At 39.2% G+C, this 17,983-nt stretch overlaps 1 protein-coding gene across 1 annotated transcript in view; it reads left to right on the top strand.

The window, feature by feature from the left end:
- The window catches only part of GALNT17 (polypeptide N-acetylgalactosaminyltransferase 17), a 369,771-nt gene that overhangs the window by 111,004 nt on the left and 240,784 nt on the right, over positions 1-17,983 (top strand). The window contains exon 3 of the mRNA XM_083174082.1: positions 16,650-16,816. Coding sequence (XP_083030208.1) covers positions 16,650-16,816 — 167 coding nt within the window. The remainder of the gene's footprint in view (positions 1-16,649; positions 16,817-17,983) is intronic.

The following is a 17,983-nucleotide window of genomic DNA, read 5'->3' as shown; positions in this document are numbered from 1 at the left end:
TGTCCATTACGTATTATGCCAAACACCGTAATGCCTATTAAAAATTATGCTACATAAGTGCTGCTTACCTACATGCTCATTGTCAGGGGTTCCATGCTCATTGCCAGGGGTTCTATGCTCATTGCCATGTGGGATTACATGCTCATTGCCAAAGGGGAATACATGTTCGCAGTAACTGGGGGACAGCCGCCGCCGGGCAGAAATGACAGCCATTGACAGCTATATCTTCAGAATCAACTGACCCATTTAAGTGTGGGCTTCGAATGATTTTGGTCCCATGAAACTGGGCCATTTGGTTCCAGAGAAATCTGTCCTCAAATAACATGAACAGCCATGAAGTTACATTTCAGAAATGAAAAAAATTGGTTTACCTGCAATATCTCTAGAACCAATGAACCAGGTATCAGATTGAAGGCCCAGCAATTAGGGTTTGACTGAGATCCACATCGAGCTTCTGTGATGCCGGAGGGGGTACTGGCAGCTGCTGGAACCGGGTGGGGGTTGGAATTAGCGGGACCCATCAGGGCCATCTTAACAGCAGTGTGGGCCCCTGGGCAAAGCAATGCACTGGGGCCCTTACCCATTCTCCCCTCCTAGGGGTGGGGGGTGCTATCAGCAGCAGCTTTAATGTCCCACGGGTGGCAGGGGTTGCTCTATCTTCCACTCAACATGTAGGAGGACCTGGAGCAGTAACTTCTGCTAATTACTCCTTTACTGCACAGCATACTTGCCTACTTTCAAATTCACCTCTCCGGGAGAAGCACGGAGAGGCAAAACGTCAGGGGGCGGGAGGAAGGCTGACATCACTTGACCCCGCCCCATGCCGGAAAACTCAGTGATTTGCGGGCCACGGAGAGGGGTAGGGCTTAAATGACGCAATCTCGTCATTTTTGCCCCGCCCCCTCTCCACGGACCCTCGAATTCCGGTAATTAAACCAGCGGGCATGGGGAGGGACGGAGGCTATTATCACAATTCGGGACACTTGCCTATCTTCTCGGGGGGGGCGGGAGGTGGACCGGATTTCTGGGAGGCTCCCGGCTATTCCAGGAGGGTAGGCAAGACTGCTGCACAGGTGGTGGGAGGGAGAACACTAACGTGTGGAAGGGGGCACTGAGCTGAATGAAGGGTCCCTTGTAAATGACTTCCAGGGAGGTAGGGGGTGTTTTATACATAGGGGAGGGTTGGATAATGGAGTGGGCTTAATATTCATAATTTTCCAGTGGAAGGGCAGCTTGTTTGAATGCAGATATCGCCATTATCTGGAAATAGATTTCTTAGCCTTTAATAGTACAAAAACCTAGAGTCCCATCTGGTAAAGCAAACATCTACTCATCATGCTGCGTAAACCTGTGCAAGTTTGCAAAAATTAAATAGCTTTTGTGCAGAACAAGGCATAATGCACTTTTTAAAGAAGAATTTGCATTTTAAACAGTGTGTGCTTTGTGAATGACCCACAATGAGCGCAGGGCCGGATAATGGGTTTCAGCCACCCTAGGTTAATTCAGAAGTGACAATCGTTCGCCCACCCCCCTTCCCAAAACCAATTTTATCACTAATATTAAGCTAAAAATCTATAATAGGCTCAGGCCTCAGCTATTTTCATTTTGCCACTTGCCGCCCTAGCAGTGCTGGCAATGGTGACAGTAGCATCTATTACAGCCTCGGCGGCAGAACTAGCCACAACTCTCACAGGATTTCCTCTTCATCCCTACTCTGTCCCAGCAGGCAGCACTGCTTTCAGAGTTCCCAGAGGAGATCTTATGAGACCTTGCTCGGCCCCCAACTCCAGGAGCACCAGGAAGTGCTATCATCCCAGCGCAATGTATTGTGCCAGCATTACGCCCCCAAAGAACCCAGTACCCCAGGCTGCAGCCAAATCAACCTATTGGTTAAACAATCCCTGAATCAGTGTTTACATTATAAAACATTACCTAAATTCACCTACTTCCTCCCTCCTGTAAATTTGTCCATGACTTTGTAGCAACATAGTGAAAAATTGTAACATAAATGTAATAAAGCAACTCACTGCTTCATTATGTTTGACTTTACCCTACTTTTCCAGGGACACAAATCAACCAAATCCAATAAATCTTGTAACATGAATTATTTTGCTCATTTCCAGTATGGATAGTTGACCCAAATACATTTGGCACAGCTTAAATATCAACAGAACTGCTTCTTTGTTTTACATTCTTTTTTTAAATGCCCCAAAGAAAGCTTTAAGATTTATATAAATATGGTTAAATTAATTATGATTATATTATATGCAAAGATATGTGCATACATTTTCAAAGACATTAAACCATACATTACCATACTTAACGTAATCTTCTGTGTATCACAATACCGATCTTTGATTTTTTTTCAGATAATCATAATCAACATGATAGACACCTCATACTAGTGTTGAACACATTGATGAATATGTGTGTGCACCAAATGAGCACCTGCATCTATTTAATAAAAAAATTAAGGGTAAATTCGTTTAGTTGCAATTTTACAACCAGCAATAAAAACAGAGAATAACCATTGAGTAACCTGAGTGATAAAGTATCTGCTCTCTAAAGGTTTGCGCACAAGCGCATGCTATAGTAATCATAACCAGTAGCGGACCTATATTTCTGTGCCCCTTCGCAACCAACAATAGGCCAACATCCAGCAGATATATGGTTGTTAGTCGACACACCTAAGTTTGACATGCATTGGGTCGACCACTGAAGGTCAACATGGGCAGAGGGCGACACAAGCATTAGGTCGACATGGGCAAGGTCGACAGTCAAAAGATCGATATGGGGTTTTCACAATTTTTTTTGAGCCGACATATGCAGACAGGCAGTGTTTTATGCCTTAGCATCCACTAGGGCATGGAGGGAGAATAAAATAGTGTGCCAAGCATAGCAAGGTACCGTGCCCAAAGCATGGTGAGGGGACGCAGTGCACCGATATAGCGTCCATGTCGACTGTGTGGAGATTCGGGACAAAAACATGTAAAACCCATGTCAACCTTTTTGACCTTGCCCATGTCGACCTAATGACCATGTCAATCTAATGACCCTATGCAACAAACAAAATGACAGTAGGTGCGTGGCGCAATGCTGCCTTAGATCACAATACCTGAAGATACACCTTAACTTCAAAAACATAGAATTCAAAAAGATGGGATGTATAATCAATGGTGCAAAAATTAAAAGATACTTTGAATTTCTTATGTTCAAACTTTTCCTCTTGTGGGATGATGTTAAGGTACTTATGTAGTATCTGGGCGTCCGATTAAGAAATCGGATCGGATCGCATCGCATCGCATGCGATCAAATCGTATGCGATGCAATGGTCAAGATTTTTCCATAGGATTCATTGTTAAAATGGTCTGAGTCCATTTTAACATAGAATTCAATGGGAAAAAGGGGTCCTTTTCCTTTCCCCACTATCCAAGTGGGCATGGAGTTGGATATAAACCTGTGGCGAGCGTAGCGAGCCACCGAGCCCGAAGCGTGGCGAGCGGCCACAGAATACTTTTTAAGAAATATGCGTCCCCTCGCGGGGCTCGCTTCGCTCGCCACGCTTCGGGCTCGGTGGCTCGCTGCGCTCGCCACGCTATATAAAATCAACTCTGTGCCCACTTGGATAGTGGGGAAATGAACAGGACCTTCTTAACATTGAATCCTATGCAAAATCGCATCGAATCGCATCGCATCTGATTGTATGCCTTAAGGTAAGGCATACAATCACAAAATCGGCAGCCCAGATAATACATAAGTACCGATGTTAATCTCGGATGGGCAAGGATCACCAGGTCAAGGTGTTGTGTGTGGAAAAGAGAATATGAAAAAAAATTAAAAATTAGACTTTGTGTGTGTCCTTTCTTATAAACACTCTAATGAGTAGTGCTTTAATGTAGAGTCTCTCCGGGCGTACCAGAACTCACGTGAGTTTTTGATGGTTTCCCTCTTATAAAGGTTTCTTTTTTGTGCTCTACCGGAGGGGCTCGGCCTCTCAACGTGAATACCTCTTTAAATACTTGTGGGATAATCGAGTAGCTTTTCAGCCGTGCTCAGAAAAGAAAGAAAAAATGGTGTCTGTGAATCTACAGAAAACCCGTATATTCTCTTTTTTTAAGTGTGTGGGGGGCTGTACAAAACACGGTAAGTTATGACAGCATACCTCACTTACATAGATGATTAGGGAAAAACGTATGTGAAGGTTTCTTTTTTTGATGAAAGAAAAGCGTACCCCTACTCACGGTGTCACATATGTTTTTCGCTGGTGTGGTGTTCTGGGTGGCTGTGATATCCACTAATCCAGTGCTCCCAAGTGTATAAAATACAAGAAATTTACCAATGTGGTTAGAGTATGTCGACTGGTTGATTATTTATATAGGGTTACACACCATATTAGGTGGCGTACCTTACTTACCCCTGTAGCCTGTAGCGGTTTCTTTGCCAGTGTATCAAATATTGATTTGTATGGAACCAAAAAGGCCAGTTCAGGAAAAAAATTCCACAAAATTTTAATCCATAAAAAACACTTTACAACAGTCCCATGGGCAGGTCATGAGGACACATGAAAAATTTGAGTAGATATCCAAGAAACAATTCCAAAAAAACAAGAAAAAAACAAAAACGTTAAAAATGCAAGGTATACATACATCCAGGATTATGGCTGTTCACTATCCTCTGGCAGGATCTATGCGTTTTGGTCTCAATGACCTATCTTGATTAAGGTCCTGAGACGTGTTGATGTTTATTTGAATATACAGTAGATGTACCCTTTACACCATTCTACTGAGTGCTGCTGTTTTCTTCCATACCGCTGTACTACTAACTTGCAGGGGGCACCAGAGCAATTGATCAAGCGGAGAGGAGTGCTGGGCCAGAACTATAAGAGTCATATCCACACACACATTGGGAAAGCATGTGCTGGGGTGCTCCACAAAATATTGTTGCAGATGTTCCTTGATCAGTAAATTTAGAAAATAGTGTAGGGGTGCAGACGAATGTAAATCTTCAATGTTTTAATGACACAAAGATAGAAAGAAATACCAACGTTTTGGTCCTACCTGGACCTTGTTAAGCTTTGCAAGGCTATATATATGTGTGTATATATATATATATATATATATATATATATATATATATATATATATATTACTCACCAAAATTCTACTGCGCGCTATCACATATATTATTGTATCACATTCTAGATATATGAGGCAGCCCAATCACTAAATTCCCTGAGGGAATTCACCAATCAATGATATACTGTTGCAAATCCAGATTAGGGCTTCAAATTAATATGAGCGTAGTGGCGGTTGGCAGTAGTTGGGGCATGGGAAGACTGGCGGGATGCAGCCATAGCAGAGAAGCAGAGCAGCCCACCAGTCTTCCTGTGCCCCGACTACTGCCAACCGCCACCACGCTCATTACAGGCTTAATCATTTGAAGCCCTAATCTGGATTTGCCTCAGTATATCATTGATTGGTGATTTTATACGATTTTAAATACCTGGAAAAATATCAAATATTTCAGACTTATTTGGTGACTCCAAATTCAATTAATCAAATATGGAGTCTAACCCTAACCCAATTGTATAGGCCTATACCATATAAAATAATTTCTTATCCTACATGATTTAAAGTCACGAACCACATATAGGGGAATACCAACCAGTTATTGGATGCTCTGCAAAAATAGGAATTGAATCCTTCTGTAGTGAAAGATTTGATAACATTCCCCTGATGAAGTCATTGTTGATGAAACGCGCTGGTTATCTCTGTATTGTTGACATCTGAAGAAAAATTAATAAAAACACCTTGTGGATGAACAACGCCTCTTATCATGTTGGAGATTACGGACAATCCCTTTGAAGCTTATGGTGTAAACCAGTTGTCATAGGCGCCAGATCTTTATTGGGTGGTATATATATATATATATATATATATATATATATATATAGATAGATAGATAGATAGATAGATAGATAGATAGCAAAAACTAGAAGCCGACACATTCAGTTTTCAAAGCAGTATTCAAAGCAAAAGTTCTTTATATAAATGAAGAAAAAGGTTCCATCAAGAAAACAGTCATAATTTCATCCCAACAAAGGGAATATGGCATGGACACACCAAGGATAAAAGTCATATACAGCATAATCCATTGGAAAAAAATCAACTTGTTACCACATCCAAATAGATTGAAACATTGTGGTCCAAAGCCAGGTCACTGATGCCCGACAGCTGTTTTGGTGTATCCTCAACGTCGTCAGGAGCATAAATGACCTGTACTAAAGCTGGATATTTATAGTGCATGCAAAGATACAAATAAAACACACCTGTTGACCTGTATAATCACCAACACCTGCGCCGTCATGTCTGCCATATCATAACGACCAGAAGCATGTAAGACCTACAGGAAGTGAAAGCGAATCACCCGGAAGTAACACGGCACAGGGCTCAGCTGAAAGCCGGTCACCATGCCTGTCTCCCAGGGAGCGATGTGTGACGCACACAAAGCGCGTCACTCACATGACCACAGCGCCGGACTGGGCAGGAACCTATATCGGTGTCTGTTACATTGAGGACGCTGCAGGGCATACACAATCCGCATCACACGTCAGGACGCAGTGCCGGACTAGGTGGAAACCCGCCACAGCGTCTGTATCCATGGTAATGCATAATCTAATCGCATTATCTAATGTTAAAGGCAAAGCATAACATGGGGTAGTGATCCCAGCAATTTGTCAGGACTCACCACCCTAAGAATGCCTGCGCAAAATATAAATCTACTGGTCTCTCAAAGAACTAAAAAAAAAACTACATGAAAAATACAAAAAAAAACAAGAAATATTCAGACAAAGAGCATATTTACAAGAAACAGTGTAAGGACTTTTCTTCATTCAGTCCTTTAGGAGAAGTACAGAAGTACAGTCCAATTGGTTGATCCAATAGCTTTCTTAACAGAAGGTTACCCAGTTCTCCTCCCCTCCTTAAAGGTGGAATATGATCAATTGGTAGAAATCGGAAGTCCATCATAGTATGTTTGGAATAATGAAAATGTTTGGCAACTGGCGTCAAGTTTTTTCAATTTCTGAATAAAGTCGGTGGTATCACGTAAATAGTAATTTGTATTCTGGACCACTGATAAGTCCCCCTGGACACCCTATAGTGTCCTCATGTGGTTCATTGTGTCAACCTATATCACAATATATCGACTTCTGGCATCAGCCAGTGGTCCAGAATACTAATTACTATTTACGTGACACCGATTTTATTCAGAAATTGAAAAAACTTGACCCTTTACCCACTAACTCCCTCTTGGTGACATTGGATGACACTGGTTAACTTTGAAAAATTGTAGTTTTACGTGGAACAAATGTGTTAATTGTCAATTTTTGCTATTATCTTCTGTCTTTACTGATCCTAGAACCTCGATATCATATCCCATGAAGTTCCATCTCAATTGTGACAGCCGCTATGTGATTTATGTTATCATCTGTTTGTGTAAATTAATTTATGTTGGAAAAACTAGAAGGACACTAAAGGAAAGAATTGCCTTACACCATTCCTCACTGAAGATGTCATTCATCAAAATTGGTGCCAGCACTCCGCCAGTTGCCAAACATTTTCATTATTCCAAACATACTATGAAGGACTTCCGTTTTCTACCAATCGATCATATTCCCCCTTTAAGGAGGGGAGGAAACCAGGGTAACCTTCTGTTAAGAAGGGAAAGCTACTGGATCAGCCAATTGGACATTAGATTATGTGTCACCATGGATACAGATGCCGTGATGGGTTTCTCCATAGTCCGGCGTTGCGTCCTGACGTGTGACGCAGATTGTGTATGCCCTGCAGCGTCCCCATGGTAACAGAAACCGAGACGGGTTCCCGCCCAGTCTGGCGCTGTGTTCATGTGAGTGACGTGCTTTGTGTGCGTCACACATCGCTCGTTGATTTTTTTCCAATGGATTATGCTGTATATATGACTTTAATCCTTGGTGTCTCCATGTCATATTCCCTGTGTTGGGATGAAATTATGACTGTTATCTTGATGGAACCTTTTTCTTCACTTATAAAGAACTTTTTCTGTGAATACTGGATGTGCTGGCATCTATTTTTTGCTAATTAACCCTTATGTGGCCTCTGCACTTGCACGCTGGTGAACTGACTTTAGTGTGCAGTCTGCTTCTGACACATATATATATATATATATATATATCACACAAATAACGATGCGCAAAAATAGGAAAAATAATGTCCCTTAAGGGTGAGGGAAATACCGTCCCAAAGTCTGTGTGGTCACAGTCCACTGGATAATGTCCAAAATATGTCCAATCGGTAATTGTAGCACTCAGATCTTTTAGGATCCGGCAGCGCTGTTTTCCACCGAGCCGGTGTGTTCCTGGGTCCAAACAGGTAGAGAATCTAGAAAAGTTTTGAAAACAGGCGCTTCATAGTGCAATAAGCCTTTTTTTTAAATTTGTATTTATTCAGGTGAAAATAGTGAACAGATAGGGATAGGGTAAACGTACCAAAATGAGCGGTATCGACAACCGCAGTACATAAAACATATAAACAAAGTGCAGGGCACCAGAGATACGGAGCCGGTATACACTCACTGCTCCTTCTTAGTAGTGACGTCGCTAGGCCACGGCCCAACGCGTTTCGTCATCGACTTCGTCAGAGGGCTGGCCTAGCGACGGTCAGTTGCCTCATTTATCCTCCTTCCTGCCCCAATCACAGATTGAACGCAGTTGGAGTCAATTAATTAATAATTGGCACCCGGTGTGTGCTCTAGCATGTTTGCTATGTCTATCACATTTTAAAAGACATCGTTATTTAACCTGGCATTATATAAAAATTTTTGCATCATCAAACAGAACGATAAAAACTCATTTACATAACAAGTTATAGGGTCAGGTGACTTCGCCCAAACCAGATAAATATACAATAAATTGTCACATTTAAAAAAATCACATTTTTTTTAAAAAGAGTCACTTTTTTCATAAACACATTGATTATATAAAACACTACTAACTTTACATATATCATGGCATAAATTTAAATTTAAATACTAAATACAGAGACATAGCGTGGCATAAGTTTTAGGACTAAATACATGGCATTATTTATACTCATTAGCATCGGCTTTCATAGCGCTGATATACTCCGCGGATAACGAAGGATTAAACATTTAATACATTTATAACCTGAATTACATCCTTATCAAGCAAAGAGAGGGAAGGAATAAACATAAAAATATATTCATCCAATAAACGGGGTGATTTCCAATCCCTCGTTTAACCCTTGCGGGGATAACGTTGCCAGATTGAACATCCACCAGGACTCCCTTCTTAGGAGCTGCTTCTCTCTATTACCTCCCCTGATATCCAGGTTCACTCTCTCCAGGCCTACGAATTTCATGCCTGAGGGATCCCCATTTTGGCAAGATAAAAAATGCCGTGGAACACTATGATTTTTTAGTTTATTTTTTATGTTCCTATAGTGTTCCAAAATTCGTATTTTCAGAACCCTCCTTGTTTGGACAACGTATCTTTTACCACAAGGGCAGCTCAACATATAGACCACATAAGTACTATTACAGTTAATGGGACCTTTAATTTTAATTTCTTTTTCATTTCTGCCCATTACTGTTTTGCAGCCTTTTAGCCCATGTGCACACATTTTGCATTTGCCACAACTTAAAAACCCTTGAAATGGTGCATTCCCAAAGCTGTCAGTGTTTCTTCTTTCTACTTGAAGTGGTAGTAGACTAGGAGCCAACTTATTGCGTAAAGTGCTTGCTCTTCTAAATATTAGTTCTGGACGTGGTGTTACAATGTCTCTCAACAGAGGGTCCAATCTCACAATCGGCCAGTGTCGTGTGAGAATTTTTCTGATATCCTCTGTTTGGGAATTATATTGTGTTATAAAAGGACACACTAATTTCTTAGTTGTGTCCTGGGCTTCTTTGTACTGTAAAAGACTGTTACGATTCAGGTTTCTACATTTTTTCAGAGCGGCTTCAATGAGGGGTTCGGGGTAACCTTTCTCTCTAAATCTTGATATGTATGTTAAAGCTTGGTGTTCAAACACTTCTACCGAACTACAATTCCTTCTCAGGCGTAGGAGCTGTGAGTAAGGGAGGTTTGACTTCCATTTCTTTGCGTGGCAACTGTCATATTTTAAATAGCTGTTGCTATCTACAGATTTGAAATGGGTACTGGTCTCAATTGTTTTAATATCCCCCTCTTTTATTTCACATTTAAGGTCCAGGTATTCTATACTGGTACTATTAAAATTATATGTGAAGCTCAAATTAAAATCATTAATATGTATGTACTCAATGAATTCCAGGAACACGCTTTCAGGTCCCTTCCATACCACAATCAAATCGTCTATATAACGCTTGTAGGTGACAATATATTCAGAAAAAGGGTTATTACTGTAGAGGTATTTCTGTTCCCATTCCCCCAAAAACAAATTAGCGAACCACGGGGCACAAACTGTCCCCATGCTGTCCCGCACAGCTAAATGTAGTATTGTCCTAAAAATGTAAAATAGTTATATTTAAGGACAAATTGTAGACATTTAACCAGAAATTCTGCTTTTTCCTTTGTTAAGGTCTGGTCCCTGCCTAGTACCTCTTTAATGCATCCTAGACCCTTCTCGTGGGGTATCGATGTGTACAGGGCATTAACATCTATCGTGGCCCAATTGTATCCTACTACATTCAGCTGTGCGGGACAGCGATGGGGACAGTTTGTGCCCCGGGGTTCGCTAATTTGTTTTTGGGGGAATGGGAACAGAAATACCTCTACAGTAATAACCCTTTTTCTGAATATATTGTCACCTACAAGCGTTATATAGACGATTTGATTGTGGTATGGAAGGGACCTGAAAGCGTGTTCCTGGAATTCATTGAGTACATACATATTAATGATTTTAATTTGAGCTTCACATATAATTTTAATAGTACCAGTATAGAATACCTGGACCTTAAATGTGAAATAAAAGAGGGGGATATTAAAACAATTGAGACCAGTACCCATTTCAAATCTGTAGATAGCAACAGCTATTTAAAATATGACAGTTGCCACGCAAAGAAATGGAAGTCAAACCTCCCTTACTCACAGCTCCTACGCCTGAGAAGGAATTGTAGTTCGGTAGAAGTGTTTGAACACCAAGCTTTAACATACATATCAAGATTTAGAGAGAAAGGTTACCCCGAACCCCTCATTGAAGCCGCTCTGAAAAAATGTAGAAACCTGAATCGTAACAGTCTTTTACAGTACAAAGAAGCCCAGGACACAACTAAGAAATTAGTGTGTCCTTTTATAACACAATATAATTCCCAAACAGAGGATATCAGAAAAATTCTCACACGACACTGGCCGATTGTGAGATTGGACCCTCTGTTGAGAGACATTGTAACACCACGTCCAGAACTGATATTTAGAAGAGCAAGCACTTTACGCAATAAGTTTGCTCCTAGTCTACTACCACTTTAAGTAGAAAGAAGAAACACTGACAGCTTTGGGAATGCACCATTTCAAGGGTTTTTAAGTTGTGGCAAATGCAAAATGTGTGCACATGGGCTAAAAGGCTGCAAAACAGTAATGGGCAGAAATGAAAAAGAAATTAAAATTAAAGGTCCCATTAACTGTAATAGTACTTATGTGGTCTATATGTTGAGCTGCCCTTGTGGTAAAAGATACGTTGTCCAAACAAGGAGGGTTCTGAAAATACGAATTTTGGAACACTATAGGAACACAAAAAATAAACTAAAAAATCATAGTGTTCCACGGCATTTTTTATCTTGCCAAAATGGGGATCCCTCAGGCATGAAATTCATAGGCCTGGAGAGAGTGAACCTGGATATCAGGGGAGGTAATAGAGAGAAGCAGCTCCTAAGAAGGGAGTCCTGGTGGATGTTCAATCTGGCAACGTTATCCCCGCAAGGGTTAAACGAGGGATTGGAAATCACCCCGTTTATTGGATGAATATATTTTTATGTTTATTCCTTCCCTCTCTTTGCTTGATAAGGATGTAATTCAGGTTATAAATGTATTAAATGTTTAATCCTTCGTTATCCGCGGAGTATATCAGCGCTATGAAAGCCGATGCTAATGAGTATAAATAATGCCATGTATTTAGTCCTAAAACTTATGCCACGCTATGTCTCTGTATTTAGTGTTTAAATTTAAATTTATGCCATGATATATGTAAAGTTAGTAGTGTTTTATATAATCAATGTGTTTATGAAAAAAGTGACTCTTTTTTAAAAAAATGTGATTTTTTTAAATGTGACAATTTATTGTATATTTATCTGGTTTGGGCGAAGTCACCTGACCCTATAACTTGTTATGTAAATGAGTTTTTATCGTTCTGTTTGATGATGCAAAATTTTTTATATAATGCCAGGTTAAATAACGATGTCTTTTAAAATGTGATAGACATAGCAAACATGCTAGAGCACACACCGGGTGCCAATTATTAATAAATTGACTCCAACTGCGTTCAATCTGTGATTGGGGCAGGAAGGAGGATAAATGAGGCAACTGACCGTCGCTAGGCCAGCCCTCTGACGAAGTCGATGACGAAACGCGTTGGGGCGTGGCCTAGCGACGTCACTACTAAGAAGGAGCAGTGAGTGTATACCGGCTCCGTATCTCTGGTGCCCTGCACTTTGTTTATATGTTTTATGTACTGCGGTTGTCGATACCGCTCATTTTGGTACGTTTACCCTATCCCTATCTGTTCACTATTTTCACCTGAATAAATACAAATTTAAAAAAAGGCTTATTGCACTAGGAAGCGCCTGTTTTCAAAACTTTTCTAGATATATATATATATATATATATATATATATAAAGATCTTTTTATCGAAACGAAGTCTACAGTACATTTGATTCTGGAAAAACGACAGTGAAATGCTACATGAAGTGTGATTGGTGTATCACGTGGTTACAATTTTACCAATTTTACTAATAACTGGGTGGTACTATGTCCAGCGCTCTCCGATAAACCCCCTTTTTCTCTCTTGTATTTGATATCAGACTCTCAATAACAGAGTATAGCACACAACGGTGGTCATATTGTTGTCTTATATATATATATATATATATATATATATATATATATATATATAAATGGGGTACCCCTTCAATGTGCTAATACCTATATAATAAGGCAGCAACTCTATTTGTCCTCCCTGTATATATATATATATATATATATATATATATATATATATATATATATATATATATATATATATGGAAGAAAGAGAAACAGAGAGCGCCCCTATCATAAATTCCACCACCAGAAAATAACCAATCAATGGAAAATTCCAGTCAGATGTTCACAATTAGCAATTTAATACAACATTTATTAAAAACATGTCGTTTTCATCTGTGTGTAGTATGGTTCATACAAAACAAGGAAATACACCCAACGCGTTTCGTCGATACGACTTCCTCAGGGGCAAAATTTCTATGGTGGTAGAGAAAACTTCATTAGCTAAATAATAGACTCAGTAAAAATAGATAGTTTAAAATAAGTGGACAGGTACATACTGTACCCGTGTGTTGGTGCGTAGTGAGAATATTCACTCCCGGTATGAAAACCTTCTAAAAAAGTCGGATCCTTTGAGGATCTTTAATTTTTAATGCACATCTGCATCTAAAACATAAATAATTAATATATAGTTTATATAGGAGGAGAGCAAGTGAAAGAAACAGAAAGTAGAAAGACAAAAACGAGGTGAAGGGATAATGACTGGTGCAGATTTGGCACATACCAAGTTCCAACTGTATTCGTATATGGGTCTTAGATAATGCAGATATCCTTTTAAAAAAGTCGGATCCTTTGGGGATCTTTAATGTTTAATGCACAGCTGCATCTAAAGCATAGATAATTAATATAATTTATATCGGAACTGGGCAAGTGAAAAACAACAGAAAGCAGAAGACAGAGGGATAATGACTCGTGCAGATTTGGCACAAACCAAGTTCCAACTGTATTCGTATATGGGTCCTAGATAATGCAGAGTGAGGACTCCTACAGAATTAATGAATGGGGACTGGTAAGTCATATTGTATGGAATACATAAGTGAGATACATGCTTGTCAAATACAGGGTGTGATATACAATTTATCCAGTAGAAACAGGACTAGACTGTCACAGACTTATCGAATAATAGTAAAGTAAAAATGATATAATAAAGTAAAAATGATATAATAAAGACTAAAGGATTCCTAAGACATTATAGTTATTTAATACAAATGTATATATTCAATTTTGTACATTGTATGTTGCAATCATTATAATGAAAATGGGCAATGCCACACCAATCCTCCAGTATAACAGAACGATTACCAGTTAAGTGTATCTAATGATACAATACATGTTACAATTTGTGAGCAAATATAGATAACAGTCATTAGTGCATCAATATGGTATTCATATATCGCAGTATAGCAGCAGCAAGTGAAACTGAATAGAAATCTATTTAACAAGCCAAAAAACTCTGTTAGAGTAAATTTCAACCATTTACATACCTTTAGGTAGGGACACAGCAAGCCAACAATGAACCAACTGCAGGTGGCTGATGTATGAGGTAGCTCAGTATATATAGTGGGATAGTATAATACGTCACTTCCGGTAAGGGAAATTGTGAAAGTAGCTGATAAGAGCACTTTAACAGTAAATAATGAGGCTAGACATGTCCTGTATAAGGTGCAGGGTGACGGCGGTAGCTAGATTAACGAAAGGGGTCACTTAGTAACAGGTATAGTGGCTGTAATGTAGAATAATCGGCCGCGTGCGTTCCACGTGACGTCATTACCGCGTTCCCGTGTGCGGTCCACGTGGCGTCACTTCCGCATAAGCTGAGTGGAGGTATGATTCCAAAAGGAGTTCTAAGCGTGTGCGTTCTACGTGACGTCACTACCGCGTTCCAATATGCGGTTCACGTGGCGTCGCTTCCGCACTTGATGGGATGTGGTGGATTGATAATATACGATCATATGTGGACGGAGACTGAATATTAAACAAAAATGCGAAACTGAAAAGACATGGGGTAAACTAGTAAGTAAGGTTAAAAAGTGTGCAAATAAATTAAGATAATGCTGGCATATGAGGTGCGTTCCAAGCTACGGGTCACATGACGCCCCCATCGCTAATAGCTCATCTTACCAATTCTCAATAAAGACTTATTTAATTATGATACTAATATGAATCATATTCAATGATATAAAGATCGAAAGTATCCTAGTGATTTAGATATGGCTAAAAAACCTAAGAATTCATTAACATTGACCTCCGAATACTTATAAGGAGAAGGTGAAATGTATAAAACCGTATATGGTCTATTAAAAAAATATTGGATATAAAAAATAAAAATAGATATATATAACCTTGTGATTTAGATATGGCTAAAAAACTAAGAGTTCATAGGCATTAACCTCCGAATACTTATAAGAAGAAAGTGAAATGTATATGACCATATATGGTGTATGAAAAAAATAAATTAATATTTGCACAACCTTATATGGTTTATGAAAAATGCGGAGTAGGGTACTATATTAATTAGATATGTATAGTACTAAGGTAGGGCAATGGTAAGAAATTTACTCTATTACAATAGGTACGGTTATTACAGTGTAATGATATATGGCCATATAATATGGCCTTACAAGGTATATAGTAATATTCATCATCTACATAGAAATAAACGATCAAACTGTATAAGCCATAGATAAATTTCAGTGCTCAATTGGAAAAAAGTGATATAGAGAGTGCACTTAATAAAAAACAAGTGTACGATAGGTGAGCAATATGTAATCTATAGATACATTTAATATCATATTTCACCGATCAATATAGAAAAATGTAGCTCGTAGAGAATACATCACGAGCACATAGGTGTGCAAATTCAAGAATAGAAAAGAAGCCCCTAGGCAGGGCGACTTAAAGTGAATAATACCATATTAATATTCATAATCCCTTAGTGGAAAAATATTGGAATGTGTATACAAAGTTTTTCTCCATTGTTGGAGATCAGAAGAAAGGAATCAGGTAGAGAGTGACCCATATATAGTGGGGTGCATGAATAAATATTACCAAAAATGGTTTTAAATTGAACTTAATAAAGGAAATTTTTTTTTAATTTTTAATTCATCCCAAGAAAGACACAATATCGATGCTTTCATTGAGGCCTTGTGGCATGAGTGAATTAAGGGAGTAAATCCAGAAGGTTTCCCTCCTAGATAAAGTAAGGTCCCTGTCACCTCCCCTAGGGTCTTCAAAAATCTGTTCTAGTACCATAAAGGCGAAACTGTGAGTGTCAACTGATGAATTATGATGTTCTAGGAAGTGCCTGGATAGGTTATGGTTTAACAGCTTATGCTTGATGTTGCGTACATGCTCCTGTATTCTTATCTTCAGCTGGCGTTTTGTCTTGCCCATGTAAGTTTTGTTACAACTACACGTTATCCTATATACCACATAGGTGGAATTACAAGTAGTGGCCGAATTCGCTGTATGTTCTTTTTATATATATATATATATATATATATATATATATATGTATAATAATGTCAATTATTATGTTATACTGTTTGTTACATGCAATATATTCTTTTATTTTAGGTGCAAGACGTTAAAATACCCTAAGGAACTTCCTCAGATTTCAATCATTTTCATCTTTGTAAATGAAGCCTTGTCAGTGATTCTGCGATCGGTACACAGTGCAGTCAATCACACACCTGTTCATCTTCTAAAGGAAATTATCCTAGTGGATGACAACAGTGATGAAGGTATTGTGATATTTTAGATTATTAAATATTCCTTATACCTAAGTAATAGTGTTTGGATTTACATGTTGATATCTTGTTCATTAATGTTTGAGGTCAAATTCCTGCTATAAACAGGTGATCAAAGCAGTCACAAGTGACAAAATATAATAGCCTTTGAGTTTGGCTGGCGCATGGGATCCAAGCCAAACTCTGAGTTTTTTTTAAAAAAAAAGGGGCAATCATTTACAAGGCAAAACCATGTATTGTAATTGTAAATGATTGCCCCTTTAAAAAAGAGAGAGAGATTTGTATCTGCATATTTGGATTAGTATTTGCTTGGGTGTTATACAAAATATTTCTGCAGATGTACCACAATCCAATATAGTAGATAGAGAGTAATATAGTTGTGCACTCAGATACAGAATAAAATGTCATAACATCCTAGCTGGACCCTTGTCAAGCCTTGACAAAGGTCCAGATACGACACAACAGCACCAGGAAGCCGCAACCAGCCTCAGGAAGGCAGCGCACATGATGCAGGTCATACAGCAGCACAACCCCCCTAGGCTTCCACCACCTGTCCCCACCCATCAAGTTGGCGGGCACCAGCCAAACTTCGTCTGCCACTTCCCCAGTATGGCTCCCATCCTCCCCCAGGCCCCCATCCTCCTCGTACAGCATGTCCTCCTTCTCCTCCTCCCCAGCCTGCAGCCGCCACTGTCTTTTAAAAACCAGGCAGTGACAGTGCACCACCCATCAGGTCCAGCGCCCATAGGCCATTGCCTAAAGCTACCTAATGGAAGCAACGACCCTGGCCCCCCTAACAAAGAAGATATAAATATTGTCTTTTTATTTCAATTATTTTTGTCATCATTACTCAGGAGTTTCCTGGAGATGAGGCTATGCACGTCACTACTATCTGTCTGTCGGTCTGTCTGTCTGTCTGTCTGTCTGTCTGTCTATCTATCTATCTATCTATCTAGCTACAGTATCTATCTATCCATCCATCCATCTCTACACATATGAAGAAAATGTGCTTATTTATATAAAGAATAGTTATTTATGACCAGTTATGTATGACTTTTCAATTATTAATGGGATTACATTATGCTGTCAGTACAATGCAAATGTATAAAATGGCTTTTTTTTTTTTAATAAGTCTTTAACAAACCATGGAAATATCTATTT

The sequence above is a fragment of the Crinia signifera genome, chromosome 2 (assembly GCF_055691185.1).
Source record: "Crinia signifera chromosome 2, ASM5569118v1, whole genome shotgun sequence".
Classification (NCBI taxonomy): domain Eukaryota; kingdom Metazoa; phylum Chordata; class Amphibia; order Anura; family Myobatrachidae; genus Crinia; species Crinia signifera.
This window is presented reverse-complemented; position numbering and strand designations above follow the sequence as displayed.